This window comes from Oreochromis niloticus, linkage group LG23 (genome assembly GCF_001858045.2).
Source record: "Oreochromis niloticus isolate F11D_XX linkage group LG23, O_niloticus_UMD_NMBU, whole genome shotgun sequence".
Lineage (NCBI taxonomy): Eukaryota > Metazoa > Chordata > Actinopteri > Cichliformes > Cichlidae > Oreochromis > Oreochromis niloticus.
In genome coordinates, this window is record NC_031986.2 from 19,462,062 (window position 1) to 19,476,897 (window position 14,836).

Below are 14,836 nucleotides of genomic sequence, written 5' to 3' on the forward strand. Positions count from 1 at the left end.
GTTTAACTGCAAATTTTGTTTTCCAGCTCTCTGCTCCCCTGTCTGTCTGAACGGAGGTTCATGTGCTCGACCGAATACCTGCGAGTGTCCTCATGGTTTCTACGGTGCACACTGTCAGAACGGTAAATCGACAGCAGGCTAGATTCAAAGCTAAAAGTATCTTTTAACAAAGCATCTAAATTTGGACCTATTCTGCTTTTACCTTTTTTAAAATCACAAAAATACTGTTTTAGTGGTTGATTCTCATATTAAACATGACCAGTTTTTCAAATAATCAGGTTAGTGTATGTCTTGTAATACTCTGAATAAATTAATAGAGACTGTTTATCCTAATACTGACATTACAGATGTCCGTTGGTGAGGACTAGCCAATCAGAAGAAAGCTAGCTTAAATGGGGAGGGGCTAAGAGGCCTTGTTTCAGACAGAAGATGAGCTGAGGGGCCCAGTAGAAGATAAATAGGGATTATTTTGAGCTGTGAATCATGCAAAGCTACTCTAGTGGAGTGCAATAATATAAGAAAAACAGGACTTTTTCTAATATGTTTTTTCTCCTCCAGCTGTCTGCAACCCTCCCTGTAAAAATGGCGGTCTGTGTATGAGGAACAACGTCTGCTCGTGTCTGCAGGGATACACGGGGAGACGGTGTGAGAGAAGTAAGCACTTCTTCTTCATCTCCTGGTCATCTTCCTTGTCTGCAGGTGCTCCAGTTACTTTAATTATCACTCAGTTGCTTTTGAAGATGACAAAGTAGACTAAATTTGGGAACTTGGGTCACTTTAATTTCCAGATTGTGTGCTTTTACTGTCATGTTTTGGACACATGTTTCGGGGCGACCGTGGCTCAGGTGGTTGGGAAGCGCATCTGTAACCGGAAGGTCGCCGGTTCGATCCCCGGCCTCTCTGTTCTGGTCGTTGTGTCCTTGGGCAAGACACTTTACTCTACCGCCTACTGGTGTTGGCCAGAGGGGCCGATGGCGCGATATGGCAACCTCGCTTCTGTCAGTCTGCCCCAGGGCAGCTGTGGCTACAACCGTAGCTTGCCTCCACCAGTGTGTGAATGTGAGAGTGAATGAATAGTGGCATTGTAAAGCGCTTTGGGTGCCTTGAAAAGCGCTATATGAAATCCAATCCATTACTAAAGAATTAATTGATTAAAATTGTCTCCCTCATTCCTCCTCTCCAGGTGTGTGTGAGCCCATGTGCATGAACGGCGGGCGGTGCGTTGGTCCAGATGTTTGCGATTGTCTGTCCGGTTGGCGAGGGAAGAGATGTGACAAACGTACGTGTAATGATCTGTAATGCTCAAGCAGACGTGAACACCTGAACACTTCTTCTTCTCTCTTCTTATGTTGACCTACAGTCAGAGTACAGCCTCTTTCACTTCTAAGGTTTTACATGTTTGGGGATAAAAAACATCCTTAGCAGAACTGGAAATGAGGTAAATACAACCTCAGATGAAAAACATCATTAAATAAGAACATATTTTTGCTCAGTTTAAGGTCCTTGCTTCACTCATGCTCCACGTCTCCAATAAGTTTCATGAAATTCTGCTCTGTAGTTTTTGCGAGGTGACAAACAACACTGCAAACGTTCCTCGGTTCTCGCCTTGCTTTCGTTCCGACCTCCTGAGCACACAGCGAGTTTCTCAGACTGACCTGGAGTCAGGAGAGCTGCGCTGACTCCAGGCTCTGCTGACGGACACCTCCGCAGAGGTGCTTCACATGTGGAAACCATCGGGTGTAGTGCCTGCAGAGTTTCACTTGACTGACCTTTGACCCTCGCAGAGTGGTAACAGTTACCTTAGAGACAGAAGTTCAAAAGAAGAAGAGATTAATCACAGACAAGTGTTACCTGCTGACCTGCTCGAGCTTTCTTAGGAAGACAGTTGTTACCCTGAAGTCCTACTCGGGTCGAAGTGATTTAAATATGTCATCAGAGTGAAGGCGGGGCTCTGTGTGGACTTCTGTGACCACAAAGACCACATGACACATCCTTCAGTTGGACTCCAGCTGTGAGAGCTGTGGCTGTGTGCTGTGATTGACATGTTGGGTGTGAGCACAGCCCTGCACCTCAGCTATTTAAAAATGTATATGTCAATTTGTTAATTTACATTATGTATTAAGTGAATGAAAAACAGAAGAAATATTTGATGATGATGATGTTCAGAGCTTTCTGTCATCGTGTATCCTCTCAGCCAGCTGTCTGCAGAAGTGTCTGAATGGAGGCGAGTGTGTCGGTCCAAACACCTGCCACTGCGCCCCAGGGTGGCATGGCACGCTGTGTCAGATCCGTGAGTATCAAAACCAAACACACACTCATAGGTACACTAGAGGGACAGCAATAAGACAACCTCCAAAACAGGAAAGGCTTTACAGGTGGAGGACACTCACAGCTTCCTCATCTGTTTTTTTTTACTACTTTTACATTTAGCTAGCCTCAGTGTCATCTCTGGTAGCAGTAGTAACACTGAGGCTGGACCTGGACCCTGAAGAGGTTGCACAGGTAGTCCAACTCCTTCAGGACAATACATGCCATTGTCAGAAGGTTTGCTGTGTCCGGGATCATGTAGGAGATCCCAGGACACAAACAGTTAATTTAGTTTAGCATGAACGGCTTGGTGGTGGGTCAGTGATGGTCTGGGGAGGAATATCGCACAGACCACTGCAGGCTACACAACCGTACCCTGACTGCCATTGGGTATCAGGATAAAATCCTTCATTGGGTATCGGGATAAAATCCTTGATTTTCCGGGTGTCTTTGAATTCAGCCATTGTAGGTTGGTCATTTTCATTTCTATCAAATGATGTGGCAGTCCATGTCAGTACAGATATGTGTCTCTCACAGCCCCAATAAATATAAGAGCTTTTTTTAATCTCATTTTGTTTCAGAAATGTTTTCTTTGTGCCTTGAATGATAAACTTCAGGTGGGAACTTACAGAGAAAGTTGTAGCAGGACTGATTTATTTGATCTTCTAACTGTGTATCTGTTGCTGTTGTGTCTCAGCTCTCTGTGAGCAGAAGTGTCTGTACGGCAGTCGCTGCATCCGGCCGAACGTCTGCGCCTGCCAGAATGGATTCTCGGGGTCGCTCTGCTCCAGGAGGGTAAGAACTGAACATGGAGCCTCAGTTTAAAGAGGAGAGGATCTACTTGTTAAGCGTTTTCTGTGTCTTGGCCTCTTATTTGTTCCTCCTTGTTTGGAGGAACGTCACTTTTTCCACACTGTCAGATTCACAGATGAGAGACAGAAGACTCACATGAGGAAAAACAGAAACACATGAGTCCGTCCTCATGAACTGGCCACTTACAGACGATGATGTATTGAAGCTCGGGGATCAAAGCCAAACGCCGCTCTATATGTTTGGATTTTACAAGCTGCAGTTCATTGCCACAGTCCAGCCTCACGTTACAATCACATGTCATGTATCATTGTTATTATTTTTTAAACTTGCCTGTAACTTAAGCTGTTTCATTTGTTTTGTACCAGCTGGAGGACAGACTAAGTGCAGGAATTTCAGCAGACAAAGCCATATAAAAGTTCCGCAAAGTTCAGCTGACTTATGATTTTTTTTTTTTTTTAAATCATGATATTTAAGCTAAGAGCATCCCAGGACACACAATGTGTTCCACACATTAAAGGATTAATGGCAGGCCATTCTAGAGGCCAAAGGTCGAAGGGGTCAGAGGCGCCTGAACCAAAGTTCTGTTTGAAGGAAAAGTTGACATTTGTACAAACAAGTCAGTGACGTGACAACAAAGAGTCTAAAAAGCAAAGTGGAAGACAAAGTAAATTAGTAACTAAATCCTAAGTGTCAACTCAAAATATCAAGAAAGTTGTTAAAAATAACTGAAATGAACATAAAACACACATAAAATGACCAAAAACATGTTAAACATGCGTTAAGACAAACCTGCACATATGAAAGGAAAAACAATAACAAAGACACAAAAATGGCCAAAAAAAGATAAATAAAACAAACATACACATGCAAAACAATGACAAACCAAAAAACAAAACAAATGTGAAAACAAAAAAAGATGAAAAACAGGGAAACAACACAAAAAAATGAGCAAAAAAGATTTTAATGTGATGTAAAAACGCGCAAAAAAGACCAGAAAGAAATGTTAAAGAATCAAAGAAATGCAAAATGGTAAACAGGAAAACTAAAAGGAACTAAACAAATTCAAAAAGTGACGATAATGATAATAATAATAATAATAATAATAATAATAATAATAATGATGATAATAATAGTAAAAGTAAAAAAAACATAGACACACAAAAAAGAATGGTAAAACATATATAGAGATGTACAAAATTACCAAAAAACACAAAAAAACCACATAAAATTACTAGTAAAACACAAAAGAACAACCCAAAACAGATGTTATACATACTTACATAAAATTAAGACAAAGATAATGTCCGAAAAAAAATAAAACACTTAAGACATATAAAATTACAAAAACAAGAAGACATGAAAAAAGATGGTAAACGTAACAGACAAAAAATACAAAAAAAGAAAAAGAGCAAAAAAAAGGAAACAGAAATAAAAGACATGAAAACACAAAAACCAAACAACAACAAACGGAATGACAAAAAAAACGGCTGAAATGCATAAAAGAAATAAAATCAAATACATATAAAGTTTAAAAAGAGATTATAAGGAAACAAAATGACAGAAACGAAATAAAGCACAAATAAACACACAAATATAAAATTACCAAAAATGGAAATCAGAATGATAATTATTCCCAGGGGGAATTGTTTTGGTACAGCTGAACTCTATATTTAAAAAACATGTAAAAAATAGTAAAAAAGTAAAACTAAGGTATTCAAAGTGCCACGATGAATTAAAATGAAAAGTTAAAAACAATATTATTTACAGTATAGAAAAGATATACAAGATATAAAAAAACAGGAATGCTAAAAGTCTCAACAGAGACGATGCAGATAAAATGGCAGAAAATAGACGTTAAGACAAAACAAAGACAAAAAAATTGCAAAAAGTGAAAATAATCAAGTGTAGGGAGATAAAACACCAACTAAAAGATACAAAATAAGGTTAAATTCCTGCTGTTTGTGCCTTTTTGCTTCTTGGTGATGATCTGTGTAGTTATCCAGCCTCATGTTTTTTTTATTTGTTTTGTTTTTTCCAGCTGCCTATCACACGAGGCTGACACCAAACAGCCGGCAGCGGTAAAACCCTCAGGTGATCTGGAAAGCACCGAGACATAATCAGACTCCAAAGGTCACCATCAGCTGAGCTTAGCATGGAAACTAGTGATGCCGACATACAAGACGGAGAAAAAGACAGCTTATCTCTTGTTTTTGTGCTAAGCTAATCTAACACCTGGACAACCTGTTTTATATTTGTTTGTTTTTGGGAACTGGTCACACCGATGAGAAATTGCTCTTAAGCTGCAGAGGAAAACTATTTTCCAGACTTGATTGACATCTAAAACCTACACAACCTACACTTCAGAAAGGAAAAATCCTCACCTGAGGTTCAACATTATTTGCAGTCCCAACACTATAAAAGATATTTTCTCACCCTAACACATTAACACGTCCTCAGAGTTTAACTGTGCTGAATCATCGGGTTCTTTCACTCATTTACAGCAGTTTACTGTAAATCTTCAGGGTTTGTCCTTTTCACCGTGAATCCAAACCTCAATAAGAGTATTTATTTATTTACTTGGTTGTTTTATATTGTCACATATTTGCTGTTGTATATTTCTTAATCAGTGTATAATCTGTTATTTCTTATCGAAGCATTGGCTACTGTTGTCTACAGTCTACAGTTGTATTTGCTATGGTGCATGGAAGAGAAAAAGGCTGTTTCCCAGAAAAAAATGACTTCCGAAAGGAATTTAGAGGGGGGCACCTGAGGCCCTCCCTTTAGCTACGTCCCTGATCTGGTGTATTTTTAACTTGATTATGCTTTTAATTTGTTAATTTCCTTACAGGTACCTTTTGAAATTAAGCTTTGTTAAATTCAAGATTTTGTTTTCTTTCTTTTATTTTTTTAACCACGGGGGCAGCATTTTACCTGCTGCTTAACTTCTGGCAGACTTTCATTGCAAATAAGAAGGTCTGAAAAGGGTGTCTGGCAAAATAAGGGTTTGCTGACTCACTGCACCATCTTCTGGTACAAGATGGTATTACATGAATGTACAGCCCAGCCCTAGTTCAGCTCTAGTCGTTATCTCTACAACACAACACATAGACACTTTGGAAATAAACTCTCCAGTTGTTCCTTCACATTTTGCTCATTGTTTAGTTAATTATGTAAACTTTTAAACTATTTTTAAAGATAAGGTTTTTTAAAATAAGTACTTTAGCTGAGAGCAGCAGCAGAGAGGCATTTGACTTTGCTGCAGGGGCCAGACAAGTTCACAGCCAGCAGGTCGGGGCAACAAAGGCTGCGAGGAAAGGAGGATTAAGAGATTAATGAGGTTGCATTAGCTCCACACCAATTAGGATTCCTCTCCCTCCCTCTCTCAGCTAAAGGCAAAAGAGCCAGCTGATGTTTTTGCTGCTTTGAGTCAATTGTTCCATATTAACTTTAAAAAAAAAAAAGTTATGGGGGACTTTTAAGTCCACTATGTTCATTTAAATCCTGTTTGGCCTCCCGTGGCAACAGGGCTACCTTTGACCTCCACAGATTACTACATATCTGTGGGGGTTATTTGCGCTCTCCAAAGAATGGAAATGATGATTGGGAGTAAACTGCCCTCTGGTGGCAACAATACAAATATATCAAGATTATTTTTTACAAAATCTGAGAAATTTAAATGTTTATGTTAAGATTAAATTTCATCAATAAGCCCAAACTCACTTCCCCTTTCAGGTCTGATCTGAATGAAAGTGATAGTCTGAAAGTGGCTGGGAGGTTTTTCAGCAACACACGCATGAGTGTGTTCACAGATATTTATATCCACCGCCAAAGATGGCACTGGGCAAGGTGGAGGAGGAGGTGTGTGTGTGTCCATCGTGGTGGGCACAGACAGCGGGAAGGGACGGGACGGACAGGGAGGAAAACACCTGGACTGTTCACTCAGTGAAGCTCGGAGCCGACAGCCAAGCCAGGAGAGCTGCCAGCGAATACACACACACACACACACACACACACACACACACACAGTAAAGTTCAAAGTCAGAGAGGTGCGGACTGAATCTCTGTGAAATGGTTTCCTTTCAGTAAATATTAACATTGATAATTCATCCATGAAAAAGAAAGAAGGAAGAGAAAACGCTCCATAGTGGATCAAATAAAATAAAAAAATCCATCTGTAAAAGAGGCAGAACCAAGTTGAATGGGTTTCTTTAGGCATCTTGTTACTAACAGCCTCACAAAAACACATCACTTGTTTTTATTTCTTTAGATAAATCTATGAAAAATGACAAAGATAACACAGTTTGACATAAAATAGTATTTTTGCACCAACAAAGTAATTCCCCAAGAGTTATCAGCTGAAAACCTGGCATATCTCATCATGGTGTGCAGTGTGTCCTTAAAAAAATTGAGGAAACTGGATAAAAGAAGAAGCAGCAAGCTTGAAAAACTATCACGCAAGAACTGGACTTAAAATCAGTGGCAACAGGTCTGATGGAGTGATGAATGCACATTTAAAGTTTTTGGTCCAAATCATCAGCAGCATGTACAGAAGAGGTCAGGAGAGCTACAACAGTGAGTGTCTACAGCCATCAGTAAAACACAGTCATGGTTTGAGCTGCATTTCAGTCAGTGGTGTTGGAGATCTTGTTAAAATTCATGAATTATGAACACAGAAAAGTCCCATCAGATTTTAAACCACCATGGAATACCATGTGATTGGCAACAGCTTCATTTTTCATCATGACAATGATCCCAAACACACTGCCAATGCAGTAAAATCATCCCTGGATAGAAAAACACACAGTGGAACTCTATCAGTCATGGATCGGCCTCCCCAGAGCCCGGACCTCAACATTATTGAAGCAGTGTGGGATCATGTTGACAGAGAACAGAACAAAAGGCAGAAACATCCAAAGAAGAGCTTTGAATGTTCTTCAAGAAGCCTGGAGAACTATTCCTGAAGACTACTTAAAGAAATGACGAGAAAGCTGCTGAAAGTGATTTGCAGAATTGTTGCTTTGTTTTTATTTCCCATTAAAGTGTAAACAGATATCGGTGGACAGCAGCTTCAGTCTGAATCAAATATGGAATATGGCCTATTGGCCTTGAGGGGAGCCCCACCTCGGTGGAGCCTAATTTAAACCCATATCCTCCAGACCACAACAGGTGCCCCCCTCCTCCACTCCCTTTACGCTCCACCTGTCTTCTCTTCTCCGTGGCGGGCTGGCGATCCAGCAAGGATCCGTCAGTCATTACAAATGGCGTGCCGGCCCCCTAAGTCACCGGATCGGCGGCAGCTGCTCGACCCCCAGAGCTATTTTCACCCTCAGGATAAAGTGGTGTTCAGCGAGCCGCCTGCACGGCCCAGCAGCTCCAGTCACGCCGCAGCAGAGCCAGGATGAAGTCCACCGGCGGCGAGCGCACCGTGCAGCCAGACTGCTTCACCTCAGACCTGGAGGACCTGGACAGCGCCAGCAACAGCTCCGACGGCGGCTGCACGCCGCGCAGGGAGCCGGGGCAGGTGGTCCAGGAGGAGGGAGCCCCGAAACGAAGAAGGAGACGGAGGAGGAGCAGCGGAGGAGACGCGTGTCTGCCCGGCGTGAGCAAACAGAGGCAGGCGGCCAACGCGCGGGAGCGGGACAGGACGCACAGCGTGAACACGGCCTTCACGGCGCTCCGCACGCTCATCCCCACCGAGCCCGCCGACAGGAAGCTCTCTAAGATCGAGACACTGCGCCTGGCCTCCAGCTACATCTCCCACCTGGCCAACGTGCTGCTGCTGGGGGAGGACTGCCTGGACGGACAGCCCTGCCTGCGCTACCAGAGCATCCTGCACGGCCCCGCCGCCCTCACCGCGCCCTCCCTGCGGCCCATCTGCACCTTCTGCCTCAGCAACCAGAGGAAGCTGGTGAGTGGCTTCTCACACCCATAGAGTCGATTAGCGGCAGGGACGTTTCTCGGATTTTGGGGGTGGGGTGGCACGTGGACATAAGGAGGGGGGCAAGAAACAATTAGGGGGTGGTCAGATTCTTTTGTAATAGAACCAAAGCAAACTGCCTGCAAATACTCAGAACTGTGATCATTTTAATTGTGGGCACATCCTGCCTCCATGAACATGAATTAGGGGACGTAACAATATGGTGGCAACACAGAAGCATGAGATTCACGAGGGAATTAAAGTAAAGAAAAAGAAAAAAAATTATGGACACAGTCTGGTTACAACCACTGTTAAGTTTGCCAAATAATAATTTGTCATACTTTTCACCTTTTGTTCTGACAAGATGATAACTAAATAAAAATTAAATTAAATTTTATTTATATAGCACCAAATCATAAAAACAGCCACCTCAAGGTGCTTTTTAATGTAAGGTAGAGGCCCTACAACAATACAGAGAAATCCCCAGAAATCAGAAGATTGAGCAAGCAGTTGGTGACAGTGGGAAAGAAAAACTTCCTTTCAACAGGAAGAAGGGGTGAGGAGAACTAATAAGTCATGCACGAGGACAAAAATTACAATGAAATGTATCGACACGTTTTTCAACAAAGAAAAATGAGATAAAAACATTCCGGAAAGGCGAGATCCAATCAGAACAGTTGTGTAGAAAGGCGGGATGAGGTTGGAGTGATCCAGTCACAATTAATTTCCTCGTGCAGTAAGGTTAGACGGCACATTTGATCTGCCAAAGAGAAACAATACAACTTTTCAGTATCCAAGGTTGTTGGTGTTGTTGTTGAACAACTTCAATGTTCTTTGTTTTTCATGAAAACAAAATTTGCATTTGATGTGACAAATTTTTACACTTTATAGTCAGTTTTAGATTTAGTCAATTATAATTGTATTAATTTAGTTGATTAAAATAAATCAAAATAAACACTGGCTACAAGCTGAAGTGCTCATAATGCACCACTTTAGGCTGGCTCAAAAACTCTCACATTGAGCCCACATGGCTATGTCCATCTTTTATATACAGTCAGTTATGACATGAAAAAAGGTTTTTGACATTTATAATTAGGATGTTTTTTATTGGATGTTTTTACATTTATTGGTGTATATAGTTATAGTCATGCTTTGAGGAGGTCAACACTGTTTCTTCCCAGGAATAAAAGAGGCTCCATTGTCGTTTGATGTTATTCGTACAATTGAAATCTCATTTTAAAGGACGGGGAGAATGTACCACAGATGCTTTTAGCCACATCCATAATTCCCCTGGTTCCTTGAGAAGCTGTCACTTGGTGTTTGGGTCTACTCAGGTCCTCAAACCACACAGATCTGCTCAATGCAGACCCAATGATGCACGGTCTTTACGTGACTAAAGTGGCACCTGTTTCCTTACTGACTGACACCACAAAATGAAATCAGGCTGCGGTGCCTTCAGGAGCCCTCAACCCAGCCGCAGACTTTAAATTAATGACCTGAGCATCAGAAATGTTTCTTTGTTCATGAAACATTTGTGAATCTATGTGGGTCACAAGTGTTTACAGCATGTGTTGGAGTCTGGCTCGGACCCTTTACGAAATGCAGAGCAGAATCTGGCACAGGATCAGGATTATTATGTCACTGTTACATTTAAAGGTAAAAATCTGTAACAACACACATTCTAACTAACCTGTTTAGAGGGTGAGGATCATGCAGTTGTTGATGTGTTTGTTTTTGCCTCCACAGCTCAGAGATGGAGCGAAACACTCGACTGCTGTGTGAAACTTCTTGGCACCAGACAGGCGGGGAGTCCACCATACCGTGGCGTTGTTTACATGTAGGACTTTGTACATATATATATATGAATATAAATGTCTTTATTTTTGGACGAGACGAGAAAACTAAGGACAGATTTAAACACTGAAAAGCACTTTCTGTTCACGCTCATGTGCTTCTGGAGCCTCTGTGTTTTGGTTGAACTGTAACCTGAGCCGATGTGTAAAGTAGCACCTGACGTGGGGCTATTTTGGTCCCACTAATAGTACAAACTACCCCTTGGACACCCCACCACCCCATGTCTGACCTCTTTAAAAAAAATAAAATAAAATAAAAAATATATATATATAAATATAAATATATCCTCATCACCTTCAGTCACATGAAGGAAATTGAAGAGCAGCTGCTGCAGTGGTTGCTGTCAGTTCAGTGTTACCTTGCGCTTTAAAGGGGCATTAACTGATGTGTTGCCTCTAGTAGTGAACAGTGGGAACTGCAACAATGCTCACGTACATGTGAAAACAAACTGCACGTCAATATCTCAGGACTTTAATCCCCCAGATGTACAACAGTCAGTGAAGATGTTGAAATTTACACACTGGATTGCACTGCTGTTTCCTTACTCCACTCTTCTTATGTCTACCTGGTTAATTTTTGACTATATTTTTTGTAAAGTGAAAATGTCCCAAGAAAACCTTATAACGAGTTGATCCCAGCATGCAAAGCACTCTGGAAAATCCTTTTGTTCCTTCCCAAATTCCTAAATGCCACCATTTTAACAGATCACATGGAGAAAGCCCTGTCTCCTAAAGGAAAAGTGGTCTGTTATTCATTTGTTATTTTACAATAATAGACCAGATTATCTGAGTAGTAATGATCTGAGTATGAGGATGTGTATCCCACCTCTCAGCCTATGGTAGCTGGTATAGATTCCAGCCGACCCACAACACTGAATGGGATGAGCACACAAGAATGGATGGATCAGTACTTAAAATTTGCAGATCCTGAAGAAAGGGTATATTTACTGTATCTGAAGTGTCATGGATTGGTGCATCCCCATAGAATAGGTCAGTAAAAAGATAGAGCTATCCTTTTCAAAGTTTTTGTGTTTCATCAACAAGCTGCCATCAGCGCTGGTGACCGACTGATGGTACTTTGTTTGCATTTGGCTTTTGAGAAGCAGTCCACATTCACAGAGGGAAAACCATCTGCAAGCTTCAGCTGCAAACGTTATTTGGTAGCTTCTCCCTTAGACATCAGTAATACTAGCTTTGGCCTAGCAGCTTTGTAATGCCAAGCTTTATTTTTTGGGGGGGGCACTGAAAAGAATTATGAATGTGGACTAAAGTCAGACTCTGCAGTTTGTTTTGCTGCCATCTTTCCAGGACAAAGTACTTCCTTTGTGGGATAAAATATCCCATTAAATACAAGAGTGTTGTTTAGTTCTATGCAAACTTAGTGAAGGATCAGTTGAGTTATTTTCAGCGTGCTTTGCATAATTTCACAAAGTTGGAAGGTTAATTCCAGTTAATCTGGATACACTTAGATACTGAACGACATTTAGCATTAAAACGGTTCCCTGAAATAAGCAGTGTGTTCCTAATTTGAAGGTCCAGTTGGAAACTTCCTGGTAACTGTATCTGCGTCAGAAGTTATGTTTTTGGCCTGATTTCAAGATAAAGTTCTCTGCGTAAATGTTTACTTTTGCATTGTTGCACAGTTTCCTCATCACTGTAAAAACACTGTGCGATAGGCTTCCTTTTGCTCTAAATTGGAGCATATGTAATCCTTTCTCAATAAGCTGGATCCCTCGATATTTATTGTTCCAGCGCTAAACTATGTTTGGGAGCTGTTGCACACTACCTCGTACCTGTGTTTTGAAATATAAAGGCCTACCTCTAAATCCAATAAGTAAGAAGTACTTGAATACCTGACAACTTGTGTTCTTTGCACATCGCACATACTGAGAAGCTGCTCGAAGAGAAAAATGTATTTTTGTACAATAAAAATAAAAACAATCATATCAAAACTTCAATTGTCTCTCATTTGTGGGGTTTAAACTGTATGTTGTGCTTGTAATTTGCAGACTCTGTAAAAGCACGTTTTGTGTAACTTCCCAAAATGACATTAATCAGTCAAAAGAAATTCAAAGAAAAAACTGATTTATGTCTAAAGTGTCTTTGTATTATGTTTAGAGATATCAACGGAAGTAAAATTAGGGCTGGGCTGGACTTTGATGTAATACCACTTTGGACCACAAGATGGTGTAGTGAGTCAATGTAACCTTTATTTAAACAGATGAGATACTAAGAGCACATTTCTTTACATTGACGCCAAAAAATAAAGGCAAATGTGGAGGAAATAGGGGCAACAGAAAAGGACTCTAACTTTGGAGAATTTGAAGGTATAAAGTTTTGGACTTTTAACTGTATTTTTATGTTTTACAGCTTTTCCTGCTAATAAACACCTCCCCCACAGCCATTCATTATACACCAAAGTAGATAAACAATTAAACAACAAAATTTCCCATCTATTATAAAAATTTCAGTAAAAAGAAAAAAATCCATCAACAAAAATATATTTTATAATTACAGGACACTCTGGGCAGTGAGCTAACTGGACCTTCTGTAATTTTACACAAACATGATGTAGAAACACTGACACGTGCTGCTGAAATTGCACTTCTTAGGAGGTTACTAGGGAACTATGAAGGCCCAAGGCTGATTTCCTTATTTCGGTAACAAAAGCAGAGGGTAACTAAAAATCAGTAAAATGAGATGACAGATATTGTCAATATAAAAATCTTATTAAATTAAGAAAAACTGAAAATTAATACATAGTTCGGTAAAAGTGATTGAATCTTTTAACAACTAATTTGTAAACTCAGTAGTTGTCATTGCTCAGGGATGTTTTTGTTATGGACAGTAATAATGAAAGATCTGAGACACTTGTAAATCCAGCAGATGATACTGTAATAATGAAACTGCTGCTACACTTACAAGCGTTACCATGTCTGAATCATCCTCGTTTTTATTTAAATGCATCTAAGACAGTGTGCATGTTTTTCACCAAATCAAGTAGAAAAACAAAAATCATGATGTTCTGAATCAAATGTTTAGATATCAACTCTAAATTAAACTTAAAGTTCCAAATAAAAACAAGATATGTAATAGAGTTAAATTTAATATTGACAACTTCAAATATATATGAAATATGTTCATACAGCTTAATGTACATGTATTTTTTTAGTATTAGTGTTCATTTGGGTTTCAATGGGTTAAAACCTTTACTCTTTATATATCTATTAAAAACCCATATCACGAGTTTAATGCATTTATCAAATACATGAATTTGCATCTTTAATTAAATCAACTATGAAACAATATAGCTCCTCATTGATTTAGTGTAGTGTGTACCACCAGGGTAAAAAGAGACCAAATTACAAGTTTGAATAGACAGTGCCGTATTATTCCTTTGAGGATGTCTGGTCTTAACCCTCTACTGCATAGCGTTGGCCTGATTCAACATGCCACATTTTCATGCCTCACACTGGTCCTTTAAAAAAAAAAAACTTTTTTTTCTTTTCAAATAATGCTACCAGACACATCTCTTTCCAATAAAATGAGTTGAAGGTGGTGTGACTTTCATTGGGGCGGGGGGGGGCTTTCTGCAAGCTGTACTACATGAGAGACATCTCCATTAGGAGGTAAGATAAAGATCACTATTTTACATGTTTATAGTGAAATAAATGTATATAACGTATATGAATATGTTAAGAAGCATATTTGATTGATTGTTCTACTTTTTTTTAAAATTTATTTATACAGTAAAACTGTTAATTTTTATTTGTTGCCTCATGGCAACACTGTGCAGTTAGCCTGATTTTTTCAGGCAATATAATGCATTAGCATATGTGTGTAGAGATGTGTTTGTGTGCAATTATATGATCATAGTCATGTTTTTTACTTTACAATCTACTGATAATTACAGGACACTGACGTAAAAACCTGATGGAAGGAAACC

The 14,836-nt window shown here is 40.0% G+C and overlaps 2 protein-coding genes across 2 annotated transcripts in view; both read left to right on the forward strand.

The window, feature by feature from the left end:
• Positions 1–7,135, forward strand: part of si:ch211-246m6.5 (von Willebrand factor D and EGF domain-containing protein) — a 45,166-nt gene extending 38,031 nt beyond the window's left edge. The window contains exons 28-33 of the mRNA XM_013272192.3: positions 27–122; positions 559–654; positions 1,184–1,279; positions 2,195–2,290; positions 3,005–3,102; positions 5,159–7,135. Of these exons, the coding sequence (XP_013127646.1) occupies positions 27–122; positions 559–654; positions 1,184–1,279; positions 2,195–2,290; positions 3,005–3,102; positions 5,159–5,179 (503 nt within the window). The 3' untranslated portion in view covers positions 5,180–7,135. The remainder of the gene's footprint in view (positions 1–26; positions 123–558; positions 655–1,183; positions 1,280–2,194; positions 2,291–3,004; positions 3,103–5,158) is intronic.
• Positions 7,136–7,310: 175 nt separating this feature from the next.
• si:ch211-246m6.4 (basic helix-loop-helix transcription factor scleraxis) lies at positions 7,311–12,845 on the forward strand. Its single transcript, XM_005452320.4, has 2 exons — positions 7,311–9,028; positions 10,784–12,845. The coding sequence occupies exons 1-2, from the start codon at positions 8,519–8,521 to the stop codon at positions 10,817–10,819; spliced, it is 546 nt and encodes a 181-aa protein (XP_005452377.1). The 5' UTR covers positions 7,311–8,518; the 3' UTR covers positions 10,820–12,845.
• The last annotated feature ends 1,991 nt before the right edge of the window (positions 12,846–14,836 follow it).

What these genes read in the sequence shown, in the direction of transcription:
- si:ch211-246m6.4 (XM_005452320.4), top strand. Translation starts at nt 8,519, where the DNA reads ATGAAGTCCACCGGCGGCGAGCGCACCGTGCAGCCAGACTGCTTCACC. An exon ending in TCAGCAACCAGAGGAAGCTG is followed by an intron (nt 9,029 to 10,783) that starts GTGAGTGGCTTC and finishes TTGCCTCCACAG; the next exon opens with CTCAGAGATGGAGCGAAACA.